The sequence below is a fragment of the Chanodichthys erythropterus genome, chromosome 20 (genome assembly GCF_024489055.1).
Source record: "Chanodichthys erythropterus isolate Z2021 chromosome 20, ASM2448905v1, whole genome shotgun sequence".
NCBI classification, from domain to species: domain Eukaryota; kingdom Metazoa; phylum Chordata; class Actinopteri; order Cypriniformes; family Xenocyprididae; genus Chanodichthys; species Chanodichthys erythropterus.
The window spans coordinates 36,366,480-36,383,080 of record NC_090240.1 but is presented as its reverse complement, the minus strand read 5'-3'; the positions used below and the strand labels follow the sequence as shown (position 1 = coordinate 36,383,080).

The window sequence follows — 16,601 nt, the reverse complement described above, 5'->3', positions numbered from 1 at the left end:
AATAAACAACAGACAGGATATGAATAAAACAGGGTCTTTATTATTGACTTTCATCAGTTGTGAATGAAAATACTGAATTATTATTTAGTGTAGATGATCATTAAATATAGTAAATATTCTTCAAGAGAAGTGAGAGCATTAGAAAGCTTCACAATGAAAGAGTTTTTCACTTTGTTTTGACCACAATATCGGTGAATCCGTGAACCTGAGTGAGCTGACGGCAGTCCATCGATGCCAGGAGCTTCTGAGAGCCGGAGACGGTGGGAACAAACTTCTCCATCAGTGTAACCGTCGCAAGCTTCTCCACATCACTGACAGACAGAAACACAATATCAACTCTCTGGAAGATTTTCACTCTTCAAATATCATATTAATGTAGTACAATGTTTATGTTTCTAAACAAATCTAAAGTGCATGAACACGTCACAGCTGAAATTAAACTGCTGTTAAACACTGAAAGTCTTACCCATATGCGATCTTTCTGACACTCTGCATTCCCAATCCCTCTATCCGGAACAAAACGTTCTTCAACACTTGTGACAGCGGGTTCTGGAACGTGATCTTGACTGTCAACTCTTTACCCACCACAGCGCCATCTACAGGCTGAAAACAGTACAAACACAATCAATGGATGTTTCTTTTTGTGATGAACTGAACCAAATATGACGCCTTCAGGTGTTTCATCAGGTTGCAGTTCCTCACTCTAAGCATCACATAACTTCAGAAGACTTGGTATATAGTGTACTACTCTTTATGGTTACATAATCTAACTGCAACCAAAATGCAACATCATGAAACATAAACATGTTGTGACAAATAAAGACTAGTGACATTGGCGTACAGTGATAATGAGGTCTGGTGTGCGCAGTCTGAAGTTGAACCGTGTGGCCAGAATCTGTTTGGTCTGATTGACCCGTCCGGTGACTGTGAGCATCAGAGCGCCCTGATCCACAAGATGATTCATGTACTCCTTATACTGCAGAGTCCAGGGAATAGTCTTGGCTGAAGGGAGACAAGAGAACATTTCATTAATGACAACGATAAAACAACTGTGTGCCATTTTGCATTGTAGTTTTGGAGCAGACTGTCTGTGTTATGATTTAAAACAGCAGCTGTGTTGAAGAGATTTCATGCAAAGTCTTTGCTCTCATATTCCAGTAATTAATCCAACATAGTTGGATTTGTTAAAAATCACTTGAGGCCTGATTTGCAGTCCGTTTTCAAATGCATCCAAAAATGTTCAGTGGTGTTAAGGCAGACCATATAATGCTTACATTCAAATAGAATTTAAATAGATATTTCTGTATGTGAACAGCATCTTAATTTTGATTAACCTGAGATTTATGCATCTTGATTAGCTAATGTTGCATTCAATTTCCTTAAATTTAAGGGGTTTAACAGTCAAACTTCACTAACTCTCTTGCGGTTTGAGGTTGACAGGAATCTGGTCCTTCTTCACAGTGGTTTTCAGCACTCCAGTGTAGTACATGACCAGAACCTCATACAGCAGACTGGCCGTGCGCTGCTTTGAGCTCTTGTTCTTCAGGACGATGGAGAGTTTGGCGTCTTCACCGATACGAGGTCCTGCCCCATCTATGACAATCTCAATGCTCACATCGTTGTCAGTGGACGATGGGTACAGAGTTGGCTTGGAGCCGAAGCGACTGGCTGTTTCCACAGCGATGCGTTCCTCCTCCGAACCTGATGGATATGAATATAATATATATGAAGAATGTCAGTTGCTGCATTTTATTCAAGAATTGGAGATGTGGTATAATGAGCACACTCGCACCCTTAAGAAAGCAGCCCGAAAAATGGAGCGCAGCTGGAGCAAAGGAAAACTAATTGTATTTCACATTTCGTGGAAGGAAAGTGTTATTGCATACAGAAAGGCCTTACAAACTGCTAAAATTACAAACTGTGGCTAAATTAACGAGAAATAGAGCTTCAACTTCAACAACACAGCAATAATGACTTTACGAATTTCTTTTCTTGCAATATTGATACTCATAGAGAGAAAATTATAGCCATGCAACTGTTTACTACAGTATCACATCAGATGTCAAGCTATAAACCCCCTGAGGAACAATTCCATTCATTCTTTGCTATTGGAGAGGAAGAATTGTCTAAACTTGTTAAATCATCAAAATCAACAACATGTACTGTATGTATGTTAGACCCTATACCGACTAAGCTATTGAAAGAGATGCTTCCAGATGTTATAGATTCTCTTTATTAGGATGCATACCAAAAAATTTTAAGCTGGCTGTTTTTAAACCTCTTATTAAAAAAATGCAACTCGATCCTAAAGAATTAGTCAATTACAGGCCAATCTCGAATCTACCTTTTCTAGATATACTAGAAAAGGCAGTACCATCACACAACTGTGTTCGCTTTTTAGAAAGAAATCATATCTGAGGATTTACAGTCAGAATTTAGACCGTACCATAGTACTGAGACTGCTCTCATTAGAGTTACTAATGATTTGCTCTTATCATCAGATCGTGGTTGTATCTCTGTTACTGGATCTCAGTGCTGCTTTTGACACTATCGACCACAATATTCTTTTGAGTAGACTTTATGTTGGCATTAGTGGAATTGCATTGGCATGGTTCAAATCATACTTATCTGACCGTTATCAGTTTGTAGTAGTAAACGAAGAGATGTCATATTGATCACAAGTTCAATATGGAGTACCGCAAGGCTCAGTACTAGGACCGTTGCTTTTTACCCTGTAAATGCTACCCGTGGAAGCATGGCGTAAATTTTCACTGTTATGCTGATGATACTCAGCTCTATATTTCTTTGGCTGCTCTGTCAAGTCTTCCTCGTCAGTTAGGAACCTGGGTTTACTCTTTGACACCAATCTTTTATTCGAAAGCCACATTTTTAGCATCTGTAAAACGCCATTCTTCCATCTTAAAAATAAAAGTATTTTGAGCTGCATTTCTTGTATGAAAGGTGCTACAATTAAGATTATAATTATTACAATAATTTAATATGCATATGTATGAATATTAAATACAAACATGTATGGAAATGGGTTACTGTTTATTGTTTATTTATTTATTTTATTTATCCTTTATTTTAACAGGAACAATCCCATTGAGATATAAATCTCTTCTACCAGGGAGTCCTGGCCAAAATTACAAATTAAATTACAATTAAAGATACATGATAATAAGGAAAATCGGTTTATTATTCCTTAAAATGCTTTACAGGAAGGCTGCTTGAGGTTTTGGGCACAGGTGCATTAGTTTTGTTACCCTCTGGGTATTTGTAGAGGTGTGTGATGTCCATGCGCTCTTCTGATCCCACAGCTTTGGTACTGATGCGCTGACCGATGGAGTTCTTCTCCACGCTGATCTGACTGAAACTTCCATCGGGTTTCTTCTGCCAATAGATTCTATCACTGTTCACCTGAAACACACAGTGAAACGATTTCAGAGATTCAGTAGATGATTTGACTCAGAGAAAAAATTTAATGCTCAAAATGAATCATCATCAGATCAGCAAATGAGGGTAAAAAATGTTTCTCACCTCTGCAAAGACGAACGGAGTGTCGAATTTCAGGTCGACTTGTCCATTGCGGACTGCAGATACGGGTGTGGGACCGCAGCGGTACGAACCCTGGCTGGGCTCCTGAGGGGTCGCGTCCACCACCTGCCACCCACCGTAACCTGACGGCAGGTCTGGACGGGTCATCCACGACTCGTTCCACACGTGGAAGTTCCTGCACAGAAAGAGAGCGACCGTGAGAGAGTTTACTGGCAGTCGGCAATTTACATCAAAAAAGTAGAATAAAACAGTCACATTTGGTCATGTCAGCTTAACCTTTGAAAAATAATGATCATCATCCACGGGATGTCACACTAAATATTTTATGAAAGTGTTATGAAGTTTTAATTTCTGTTCATTTAATATGATGTTTGAAAAAATGACATATAGTAATTATAAAATGACACTAATGACATTAATGCCAGTAATCAAAGGAACATGTGACAGAAATTGATTGATGGATGGTTGTTTTTATCGTACCAGACAGAATCGTTGGTCAAGTCTTTAATTATTTCCAGCTTTTCATCAATATAAATGTCTGTGGTCAAGGAAAGATCTGTGTCGTGGGCGGAGCTGAAGTTGCTCACACAACGAGTCGGAATACCCAGACATCTCAACACTGAGAGAGAAACGGAAAGAGAAGCACATGAGAAATAACACCACATTAGATACAATGACACAGACAGCTGAAGGAAACTAGCGCCCCCTTGAGGACTGACAGTTATTACAACAAACACGTGTGCATTGTGCTGGCCAATCATTCTCGTCTGATTTGCATACACACACAGCGTTGGTTTTTGGCATACGCTACAATTAGCATAATATGTTTTTATTAAAATTCAAACAATTTATGACACAAATAGTGTACACAAACCGGAGTTATGCACGTACCGGATGTCATGACTCCAGCGTAGACCCAGCACTGGGCGAATTTTACCGGATTTCCTGCACTCTTGAAAAACTGTCTCAGGATGTCTCCGCTCCCACTCCAGGCGGTGGGCGATGTCCCGCCTACATAGCTGTCCGACCAATTACCCATCAGCACACCTCGGTCATCATTAGAGTTCACCTGTCACAGAGAAGAGGAGGAAACCTTTTCAAAACAAGTGCGTCTCAGTTCTCGAATCGGGCATCTTAAAGGTACAGTAAGTGATTTCTGAGAAACGCTGTTGAAAGTGAATCGGACCGAGCACCAAAACACACTTGTAGCCAATCAGGCGTAATGGGGCGTGTCTACTCATAAGGGGGGAGGTGCCTGTGCTGCATAGCGTGTTAGTGAATTTGGGGCAGAGCTATCAAGATCGGAGCGTGTTTGTTTAGGTGATTCAAATATCAAAAGTATTTTTTATAAATTGCTTACTGCACCTTTAAGGCGCGTTCACGTCATGTCGTAATTACCATTATTATGAGATTACTGCTTATAAAAGAGCAAATACTTCTGAGAGCAAAGACTTGTCAGTAATACATTTGTTCAAACCATCCATGTCCATGTCTTGTGAATGAGACTCACCAGAGCAGAGATCATCCTGGACACGATCACCGGATCTCTCCATTCGGTCATGGCGACCCGACCCCTTTCCAACAGGAACAGACACGCTTCCAAGATATCCTGCTCAAACTGATGACAAACATTGCAAAATAATAAAAATGATGATAATAATTACAATAATAAGAGAAATAATGTCAATAATAGTAATAGAAATAATAACGTAACTACTGTAAATAATAATATACATAATAATAATAATAATAATAATAATAATAATACAAATTATGCAAATAATAATAATGTAAATGATCATAATAGCAATAAAAATTGCAATAATAATATTAATAAAAATAATTTAAAAATAATATAATTAATAAAAACAAAGTGAATAATTATAGCAATAATAATAATAATAATAATAACAATAACAACAACGGAAATACTAATAAGAATAGTAATAATAACAAATAATAACAGAAATACAACTACTACTACTAATAGCAACAATAATATTGTTAATACAAATACTATGACTAATAATAATAATAATAATAATAATAATAATAATGTCAAAACAAATAATAGTAATGGAAAATAATAATAATAATAATAATAAAAAAATGTAATAATAGCAATATTACTACTAATAAAAATAATAATGTAAATAATAATAATAATAATAATAATAGTAATGAGGAATAATAAAAAAATAGATAATAATAATAATAATAATAATAATAATAATAATAATAATGTATATACGACTATTAATAATAGTAATAATGTAAAAATGCTAATAATGGCAAAACAATTGCAATATTAATAATAATAAAAAATTATATATTTAATAAAAATAAATAAATAATAATAATAGCAATAAAAATAATAACAACAATGGAAAAATAATAACAATAGCAATAATAACAATAATAACAGAAATACAACAACTACCACTACTAATAGCAACAGTAATAACATTATTAATAGCAACACTACTACTACTATTACTAAGAATATAAATAATAATGACAATACAAATAATAGCAATGGGAAAATAATAAAAAATAATTTAAAAAATAATATAATAATAATAGCATTATTACTACTAATAAAAATAATAATGTAAATAAAAATAAAATATAACAATAATAATAATAATAATAATAATAATAATAATGGGGAATAATAAAAATATAATAATAATAATAATAATAATAATAATAATAATGGGGAATAATAAAAATATATAATAATAATAATAATAATAATAATAATAATAATCGTCACTCTCTATAATGGAAGTGTGTGTTTTCGCACCTGGGCATAATTCCATGTTCTGGCTCCAATTTGTCTTTCGGTTCCGTAATAAATTCTGCCCATGCTGTTCAGAACATACTCTTTTCTTTCCGCCTCATTATCCAAAAACACAGGATCAGCTGAGGAAGACAGATCAAGGCAGTGTTACGTCACTGAAGTGAATGTAATATGTAATAATGTAAATAATGTTAATGTTGGGTTCGGTCCGTACCTTCACACCAGGGGTTGAAGAGCAGGTACAGGTCGTTCGGGGCGCAGGGGAACAAAAGCTTCCCCTTCGGAGAGAAGGACTCGACGGTGATCATGTAGCGGCCGATGGAGGCGGTCGGCAGGGTGTTGACCGACAGTCGGATCCGGTTGTCCTTCTGCTCAACTATCTTCATCTCCCAGCGATTGTCTTCCAGTTCGTCCACTAATGGAACGGAGATGCGGATCCCAGTAGTAACGAAGGAATCTGCGGTAGAGAGACATGGAAATGTTAATGGTTTAGCTTTAATCAAACCATCTGTCAGTGACTCAGCTGAAGATCGATTAAGAAAAGAGAATGAAGGAGCAGCAGGATTAGATCACATAATAACTAGTCCTGGCCCAAAACCAACCACTTCATGACTCACATCCTTCAGAAACACATTCATCTGTCAGTTTTTCTCTTCTGAGTAAAGAGAAAGATAATTGATCTAACTGTCAGAGTGTCTGGACATGTTTCTCTCTTTGTCACACACTGATTTAGCAGTCAAACAATTAGACTCCGGATGAAAAACATGCTTTCATTTCTGTAGCCGCTGTGTGTTTATGTTGTATGAGTGACGGTTGAGTACACAAAGACTTTCACACAAGATATACAACAAAACAGTTTTAAATCCAGCTAATTAGCTGATTCTGGTTATGCATATAATATTATGATTTTATGATTTATGAAAATTTTATGATTTTATTAAAAAAATACAGAATATAAATACTTAGGATGTTAAAATATATTTTTTCAGAATTGTACACTGATTATTTATGGGCAGCTTAAATGTAGGCAATATAAATAAAAAATCTAACGATGTAAAATATGCTATACTATAAAATTTGATTGAAAATAAAGGAATTATCATGCAAACCAGTGGTTGTGTGGAGTATTTAAAAAGTTTAGAGGATTTAAGTGAATCTGTAAACATTAATTCATGTATGAAGTAAAAAAAGAAGCCAGTATTATGGTTAAAATTAAACAAGCCATTATGCTGGGTAAAATTAACCCAACATGTGTTCTGTCCTATATTTACTACGCCTTTGGGTTGAAAACAACCCAAATTTTGTTGTTTTTAGCCCAGTGCTGATTTCATTCTGATTCAGGTTCTTCTGCTGCTGCTGGTTTTAATGGTGTTTCTGATTCTAGGTCTGAGAGAAATGTCGCTCAACACCTCGCTTGATCTGATTATGCGAAGTCAGAGGTGCTACTAAGTAAGGAGGAGATACTGCAGTAATGTAGAAAAAATGAACTAAACAAACTCAAAACAAACGGTAAGAGGGAATCCAGACATGTCTGGGCCTGAGTCTGTCATCTGCTGAGATGTTTGTAAGCACAGGATGAAGTCAAGCGAGCGCCTTGTGAGATTAAACTGAAAAATAAGAACTGTTGTGGAACTCACTCAGCTGCAGTTGCAGGTTGTCTGATTTGCGGTTGAAAGGTCTGGAGAGCTCGATCCACATCTGGAAGGTCTGTCCTCTGCGGACGATCAGCTTGTCGCTGAAGTAAGCGTCTGTGCGATGTTCACGTCGATTCGGCCCGTCCTTGGACTTCAGGAGGTCGACGGAGCGCACCATCAGAAGAGAGTCTGGGGAAGAGGGAGGAAAGGGTTGGACATACGGATACAATGAAATCAAAGGAATGAACTGATATCTGAAATCGTCCTTCTGCTCACCTGGAGCAGCAGCTGCTGCAGACGCAGAGGAGGTCGTGGATGCATGTGTGCTGGTGGGGTCAAATCTAGACATTTCTGCAAGTAGGTTGAAAAATCAAGAGAAAAACACCTTAAAATGGTAAATGCTTTATCAAAAATAAATAAATAAAATATAAATATAAATAAATTCTAATAAATACATAGATGAATAAATAGACAAATAAATAAATAAATTCATGAACAAATAACAATAAAACAAATAAAATAGAAATAAATATTCAATAAAATATAGAATAAATAAATAAGTACAATATAAATAAATCAATAAAAATAAAATACAATGTCAATAAAAATTAAATAAATCAATACAATTAAAAAACATTAAAATTGTAATAAGTAAATTATAATAAAACTTCAGATGAGTTCAATTAAATATAAATAAATATGAAATAACATGATAATAAATAGTTAAAATAAATAAATATTAAATAATATAATTAAATACAAATTAAATAAATAAATACAATTTATTTATTTATTTATTTTTAAAATCTTTTCTATGTCAGTCTGTATAATTTTGTAGACAAATATCAATCGTGAATCAAATACCAATATGAATGTTTTGAGTCACTTCACTATTATTCTGACAAATGGAAAATCATCATAAGAAAGCAGTGCATCTAAACTTGTGTGTGTGTGTGTGACACTGTTCAATTACTAAAACAGATCAATATTTTGTCTCCTGTCAGTTTTCCGCACCGAAATGTCATGTCACGACCTACTGACATATTTTGTCATCATGTTTCTCTATTAAATTCATACAGAGATTAATGACAGGTTCTCAGTGACTATTTTAATTGTGCAAATTATAAAATCATTATGCAGTTTCTTGCTTGTCTGACACCCAAGAGTCATTATCACAGCTCTTCACAAAAGACTTCAACAAAGACGCGTCACTTACACACTCCCACACTTACACACACACACACACCATTAACTCCCTGTGATGACATCCAGGGCTGGGAAGGTTACTTTTAAGATCGATTTCACTACAGATTACAAAATACATGCTTTAAAAAGTAATTTTTAATAAAGTTTTTTTGTCACTAAAGAAAAAAAAAAGGCAATCTTCTGACTTTTTTTCTCAGAATTGCGAAATTTAAACTCATAATTGTGTTATAAAGTCAGAATTCTGAGATATAAAGTCATAATACTGACTCTTTTCTCACATTCACAAGTTTTTATCACGCAATTCTGACTTTTAAACTTGATATTCTGAGAAAAAATGTCAGTCTTTCTCCCCCTCATAATTGGACATCATAACCTGCATTATAACCTGTTTCTCTTAATAGGATGAAAATAATCTGTTATTTAAATGGTGATTAAATTATACATAGAAAGCGATCAAAGAACGCTCCCTTTACAATCGCTGGAGCTGTCAATCAAACAGCCTGAGTTTATTATTCTGGACTCACACCAAAACTCTCTTTTTATTCACTGAATCTCTTAGTTACATCGTGTTTGCACTGTTAGTTATGATGAGAGCATTCGTTAGTGTGCAGAAATTGAGTTGCAATGAAAAAAGAAATTGTGAAATTCAGTACAGTACTACATAAAAAAGAAGCAATCTTTGCAATTTTTATGATCCCAGATCCCTAATTTTATTAATTTTTCACATTATTAATATTGAATATGAATCTTATGAGCAGAATTGTAGCTGAGGATGCTTTTGTAGACCATCAGATTTGGAGAATCACCAACTGCTGTTTACATTAACTGCCAGTTAGAGTTTACATTTATTACATTTATTAAATAAATGACATTAATACATAAATATTTTTCAGATGTAACTGTAATTTGATTACCACCCATTTAAAATGCAACAGTATTGAAACACAGTTACTCAAATTTTGTATTGTAAATTTTGTATTCGTTTCTCCCCAACCCTGATCATCATCATCATCATCATCATCATCATCATCATCATCCAGCTGCAGTAACTGACTCGACATCATCATGTCTAAACCAACGACTGATCATATTGATCATGCTAATGTGCAAAAACATGTTTTACAATAACTTACATTCTTAGGTCTCAAACTCATGCATATTTAAATATAATGCATACATGAAAATGTAATGCATATAAGTTTAATGATATTTCTAATTTAATAATAAAGTTCAACTAAGCTGTTTTGTATAAAGCATGTTATAAAGGCTTTAATTTGTTACATTAACAAATATAATTTAATGCATTAATGTATTTTCAATCCATGTAAGCATGAACTGTTAACATGAAGTGATCATGAAGTGCAGCAGTGTTGTTACCTGAGTCTCTGAGTGAAGTTCAGCTCTGTCTCTGACGGACGTCTGTGTTTGTGTTGATGAATTCAGGGAATGTTCGGCTCTTATTTAAATCCTGTCACCACTCCTCCTTCACTACAGAGGCGGCGACACACCAGTTAATATTCAGCACACTTACTGTCAGAGAGAGGTGAAATAAAGTGGAATTCTTCCTCCTCTTAGGGAACTGGAAATATTCCAGGAAAACAAATCATCCTGAATCACGAAATCAGAAACTTAAAATCTGTGAATCATTAAAGGCAATTAATTCATACAAAGGTCATGAAAATTAATACATTTCTGCAGCCCAAGAGCAATTAAACGCCTGTTGAACATGAATAAAAGCCTTATAAAGAGCAATACATTTAATAAAAGTGTTTTCTAAATGAGAACAACTTTAATCATTATTTATTATTATTAACATTTCTGAAAGCTTACAAATGCATAAATAAAAATAAAATAATAAATAAATATGATAATAAATAAATTCAAGTAAATAACATATAAATAAATACCAATTTAATAAACTAAAATAAATACATAAAAAATATAAATTAAGTATTAAATAAAATTATCAAATAAATACAATGCTAATAAAAAATACAAATAGATGAAGAAATATTAAGTAAAATTAATAAACATTACTCTAATAAATCAAATTTAAATAAGTATTAAATAAAATAAAAATATATAATTATAATAATACAAATTTAATTAAATAGAATTGTTTTTAATAAATAAAATTCAGATAAATAAATAAAATATAAATAAGTATTAAATAAATAAATAATACAACTAAGAAATAAAATTCAAATAAAAAAAATATAAATAATACTAAATAATTTTAATAAAATTCAAATAAACTAATAAAATATAAATAAATTAATAAACAAATTATTCTAATAAATAAAATTTAAATAAGTATTAAATAAAATTAAAAAATATATAATTTTAATAATAAATATTCAATTAAATATAAATAAATACTAAATGTTTTTAAAAAATAAAATTCAAATAAATAAAATATAAACATTAAATAATTTTTAAATATTTATTACAATAATTTGTATTAATAAACCCATTATTGAAATAAATAATAAACATTAAATAGATTTTGAATCAATGAATAAAAATATATATATATATATATATTTAAATTCCACATCTTTCTGTTTATTTCCAGGTTTGCATCAGATTTTGATCTTGAGTCATCAGAGACTTCACACACACTCACGGGGAAACGTTTGATGTGCTTGATTCAAATTGGTTTTGAAATGTTTCATGAAGTGTAAAAACTGTGGCACTTTCAAAAAAAATAAAATAGGTGTGTCCCATTTCACCCATACTTCAGCATTCTTTACTATTCTGCAGTTTGAATAAACACTGAAAACCACAAGATTGATCGACAGGAATGCGGACGATGCGCTCGTTCAACATGAACTGCAGATCTTTATATGTGCAAATCAGCCTGGAAAAGGTTTTCTTAGTTTTATATCTATATTGTGCATATCTGACCTTTTGTACCTTCACACCCAGATAACTAATATACACACTCATACACACACATGCGCAAATTAATACTTCCATAAAGCCCTCTTATGTTTTCCATAAGGTGAGACAGAAGAAGAGGAACCGGTTTGACGAGTGAAAGGAAGGGAGCGAGGGATGAGATTAGATGAAGAAACAGTCACGAGGTGTGTGTCCTCTAATGTTCAGAAGTGTCATTATTGTCATCGGTCTGGAATGATAAGAGCCGAGCGTGAGTGAAGGGAGGGACCATCTCAGATTCATAATTCATAATTACACTGGATCACTAATAATAACAAAATGGATAAAAATGAAGCTATTTTTATTATTATAGACATATTAAATGTAAAAATGGTAAAAACACAAATAAATACAATTTATAAAGCACAATACATTTAATAAAAGTGTCTGATACAAGTGTAATAATAATAAATTATATACTCATAATTACAAAAATAGATTTATAATAAATAATAAAATTCAAATGAACAAAATAAAAAGATTAATAAAAATAATAAACGTTCTAATAATAAATAAAATTCAAATAAATAAACATTATTCTAAAAATAAATACAATTAAAATAAAAAATAAATAATAGATTTAATTGGTATAATAAATTATAATAATATTATAGACTAATAATCATAAAATATATACATTTATAATACATTTTAAAGATATATTAGTGTCTGATAAATACATGCAAGTTTATTTTTATTATCATTAGTAGTAGTATAGACTCATAGTAATTATAAAATAAATAAATATATTTATAATAAATTTAACAAACAATAAATATACTGTATAAAGCACTGTATCCCAAATGAGCAAAAAGACACTTTTTGTTTTACTATTTCCTTGTTTGAAAAATAAATTCAATATAATTTATTTGTTTTATAAGGCAATCTTTATAAACTGAGATGTAAAATATCAAGTTGTGTGCTTTAAAAAATTAATAAATGGCTAAAAGCAATACACATTGAAGTTTATTATTATTATTAGACTCAATAAACACATTTATAATACATTTAATAAATAAATAAATTTATAAAAAAATATTTAAAAATTTACATTTGTTAATGACTGAAGCACAGGGTGTTGAGCAAAAATATGATTTTAATATTTAAAAACTAAAGTTTTAGTTTGATTGCCATTTAAAAGTGTCATAATAACAGAACAAAACAAAATAACACTATTAGGCCTAATTTTTAATATTTGTACAATAACGGAATGAAATCTGAATTCATGTGAAGGAACAAACACTGTCATTGTCACATACTCAGATACAAATGTATAGTATAATGCAATGTAAGTCGCTTTGGATAAAAGCGTCTGCCAAATGCATAAATGTAAATGTAAATGTAAATGTCATTGATTTACACAGATGTGAAACAACAGCTTTATAACAAACAAACAAAAACTAGTGAAAAGATTAGGGGCATAATCTGAAATATGATGATATTAACTGTACAGAAGATCAAAAGTCACGTTTAATGATTAAAAAGAAAAACTGATATTTAATATCCTAAAAAACATCATATATTCTTTAATTAGAGTGAGGATAATTACATGACAGTCTGATGAGACATTCAGGAGCGTTTCCCCAACGGCCCATCACAGAAAAACTGTGGATATGGATAATTATTAGACTGAACTTCCTTGAATCAGCAATTACACTTCTTCTGGAGTCTCACACACACCTGAGCAGAATTACCTGTCCAACATCAGTATGACCCTATAGAATTAAACAAGAAACTCCCAAATAATGTCAGAAACATGTTGTGCAATTTAAGATTTTATTTAATTTTATTTGCTGACGGTTGCTGAACGAACACATTCCAACCTGCCTGATCTACAAAAATTAATATCTGTTTGCTACTTTATAATATACACTAATAACCATCATAATAACAGGGGCGTGTGAGGTCAGAAAACACACTAAAACTCAAAGTTTGATTAAAAAAGGCCAACGATCAAGAACACTTCTGGAAGAAAAGGTTCTAAATGGAATCTTCAAGTGTTCCGTCAGGTGATTCATATATAGAACCTTTCAGAAGTTCCATCATGGGATCATTTTATGGATTTAGTCTTAATTATTATTATTTTTTTTTTAGTTGGTTTATTATTTTAATTAAATTGTATCAATTAAACAGCTCGTAAACACTAGAAAAATTACACTAGAAAAATTTAAATGACCCACTAAACACATTAAACTAGAGGGGGTTTTTTTCCACCACAGAAAATTTTATAAAAAAATAACATTCTGACAGTTTTTCTCTAAACTTTTGTCAATGAAATAGGCATGAGAATTCAGAGGGAAGTCAGAATTGTGAGATATAAACTTCAAAGTATAAGATATATCAACTGATAATTGTGAGACATAAAGTCTGAATTGTGAGATGATCATTCGGACTTGCAAGAAAAAATGATGTAAGAATTCTGAGGGGAAAAAAATGTCCGAATTGTGAGATATGAACTAGGAACTGTGAGATTTAAAGTCATTATTGTGTGATAAAGAGCAATTAACTTTTTAATTTCATTTCATTCAGTAACGGTGTGGTTTAACCTGCTGCTACTGTATGTGAAGTCAAACTAAACAAATCCGATAATGGTTTAGATTGAGAAATGATAGGGTTCAGCTATTATGTTGCACAATATAGTAACTTCCTCAATTCTGACGAAAGAGTAAAAGTTCTTACGTCATCACAGTGTGACAGAAAATGTGTTAATTTTACAGATATTTCCTCCTCCATCATCATGCCAGAATCAGATTGACAGCGCTGCAGGTGAAGTGTGTCATCATGTACAGTATGACAGGTGCTTTTCTCAGCACATTTGCACAATTATGAAATAGCTGGATTACAGCATTTTCAGATATAACCCACATTCCAGAAAAGTTGGGATTTTGTTTTTTTATTATTTGAATAAAATGAAAACAAAGATTTTCAAATAAGCCAATAGTCAATATTTTTTTCACAATAGAACCTAGATAACATAAATGTTAAAACTGAGAAATTGTACACTTTTATGCACTAAATGAGTTCATTTCAAATTTGATGCCTGCTACAGGTCTCAAAAAAGTTGGGACTGGGGCAAAAAAAAATGGCTGAAAAAGCAAGAAATGTTGAAAAGATTCAGCTGGGAAAACATCTAGCAACTAATTAAGTTAATTGATATCAGGTCTGTAACATGATTAGCTATAAAAGGGATGTCTTAGAGAGGCAGAGTCTCTCAGAAGATGGGCAGAGCTGTAAAAGAGTGCATAAAAAGATTGTGGAAAACACTGTTCCTCAACATCCAATTGAAACCGCTGTCGGTAAATACAATCCGCCGTGCCATCTGCAGATGCCAACTAAAGCTCTATCATGCAGAAAGGAAGTCATATGTGAACATGGTCCAGAAGTGCCGTCGTGTCCTGTGGGCCAAGGCTCATTTAAAATTGACTGTCGGATTCATTATTCTTCTGAAATGAGGAAAGAAAGTTCTTCTATCTATCTATCTATCTGTCTGTCATGTGCATGTGTCTAATACAACCCGAATTACAGAAATGTTGGTACGTTTTTTTTTTTTTTATTTGAATGAAATGAAACTTAAAAGACTTTCATAACGCATGAGCCAATATTTTATTCACAACAGAACATAGATAACATAAATGTTTAAACAGATATATTTTACAATTTTATGCACAAAATTAGCTCATTTCAAGTTTGATGCCTGCTACAGGTCTCAAAAGAGTTGGGACAGGGGCATATTTACCAGCATCTCCTCTTCTTTTCAAAACAGTGTGAATCCGATAATGGTTTAGATTGAGAAATGATAGGGTTCAGCTATTATGTTGCACAATATAGTAACTTCCTCAATTCTGACGAAAGAGTAAAAGTTCTTCATCACAGTGTGACAGAAAATGTGTTAATTTTACAGATATTTCCTCCTCCATCATCATGCCAGAATCAGATTGACAGCGCTGCAGGTGAAGTGTGTCATCATGTACAGTATGACAGGTGCTTTTCTCAGCACATTTGCACAATTATGAAATAGCTGGATTACAGCATTTTCAGATATAACCCACATTCCAGAAAAGTTGGGATTTTTTTTTTTAATTATTTGAATATATTGAAAACAAAGACTTTCAAAATACATGAGCCAATATTTTATTCACAATAGACTACAGTATAGATAACATAAATGTTAAAACTGAGAAATTTTACACTTTTAACCACTAAAAGAGCTCATTTCAAATTTGATGCCTGCTACAGGTCTCAAAAAAGTTGGGACGGGGGCAACAAATGGCTGAAAAAGCAAAATATGTTGAAAAGATTCAGCTGGGAGAACATCTAGTAACTAACTAAGTTAATTTATATCAGGTCTGTAACATGATTAGCTATAAAAGGGATGTCTTAGAGAGGCAGAGTCTCTCAGAAGATGGGCAGATTGTGGAAAACAATGTTCCTCAATGTCAAATTGAAACCGCTGTCGGTAA

General features: G+C 32.5%; 1 protein-coding gene across 1 annotated transcript; it reads right to left on the bottom strand.

Annotated features, from left to right (window-relative positions):
- Positions 1–41: 41 nt before the first annotated feature.
- On the bottom strand, positions 42–10,878 carry tgm1l4 (transglutaminase 1 like 4). The gene is made up of 14 exons (XM_067371139.1): positions 10,579–10,878; positions 8,272–8,346; positions 7,999–8,184; positions 6,576–6,818; positions 6,365–6,483; positions 5,069–5,176; positions 4,450–4,627; positions 4,039–4,177; positions 3,541–3,733; positions 3,267–3,420; positions 1,417–1,701; positions 842–1,002; positions 467–603; positions 42–311 (listed from the first exon to the last, which is right to left on the bottom strand). The coding sequence occupies exons 2-14, from the start codon at positions 8,342–8,344 to the stop codon at positions 167–169; spliced, it is 2,121 nt and encodes a 706-aa protein (XP_067227240.1). The 5' UTR covers positions 8,345–8,346; positions 10,579–10,878; the 3' UTR covers positions 42–166.
- Between the last annotated feature and the right edge of the window lie 5,723 nt (positions 10,879–16,601).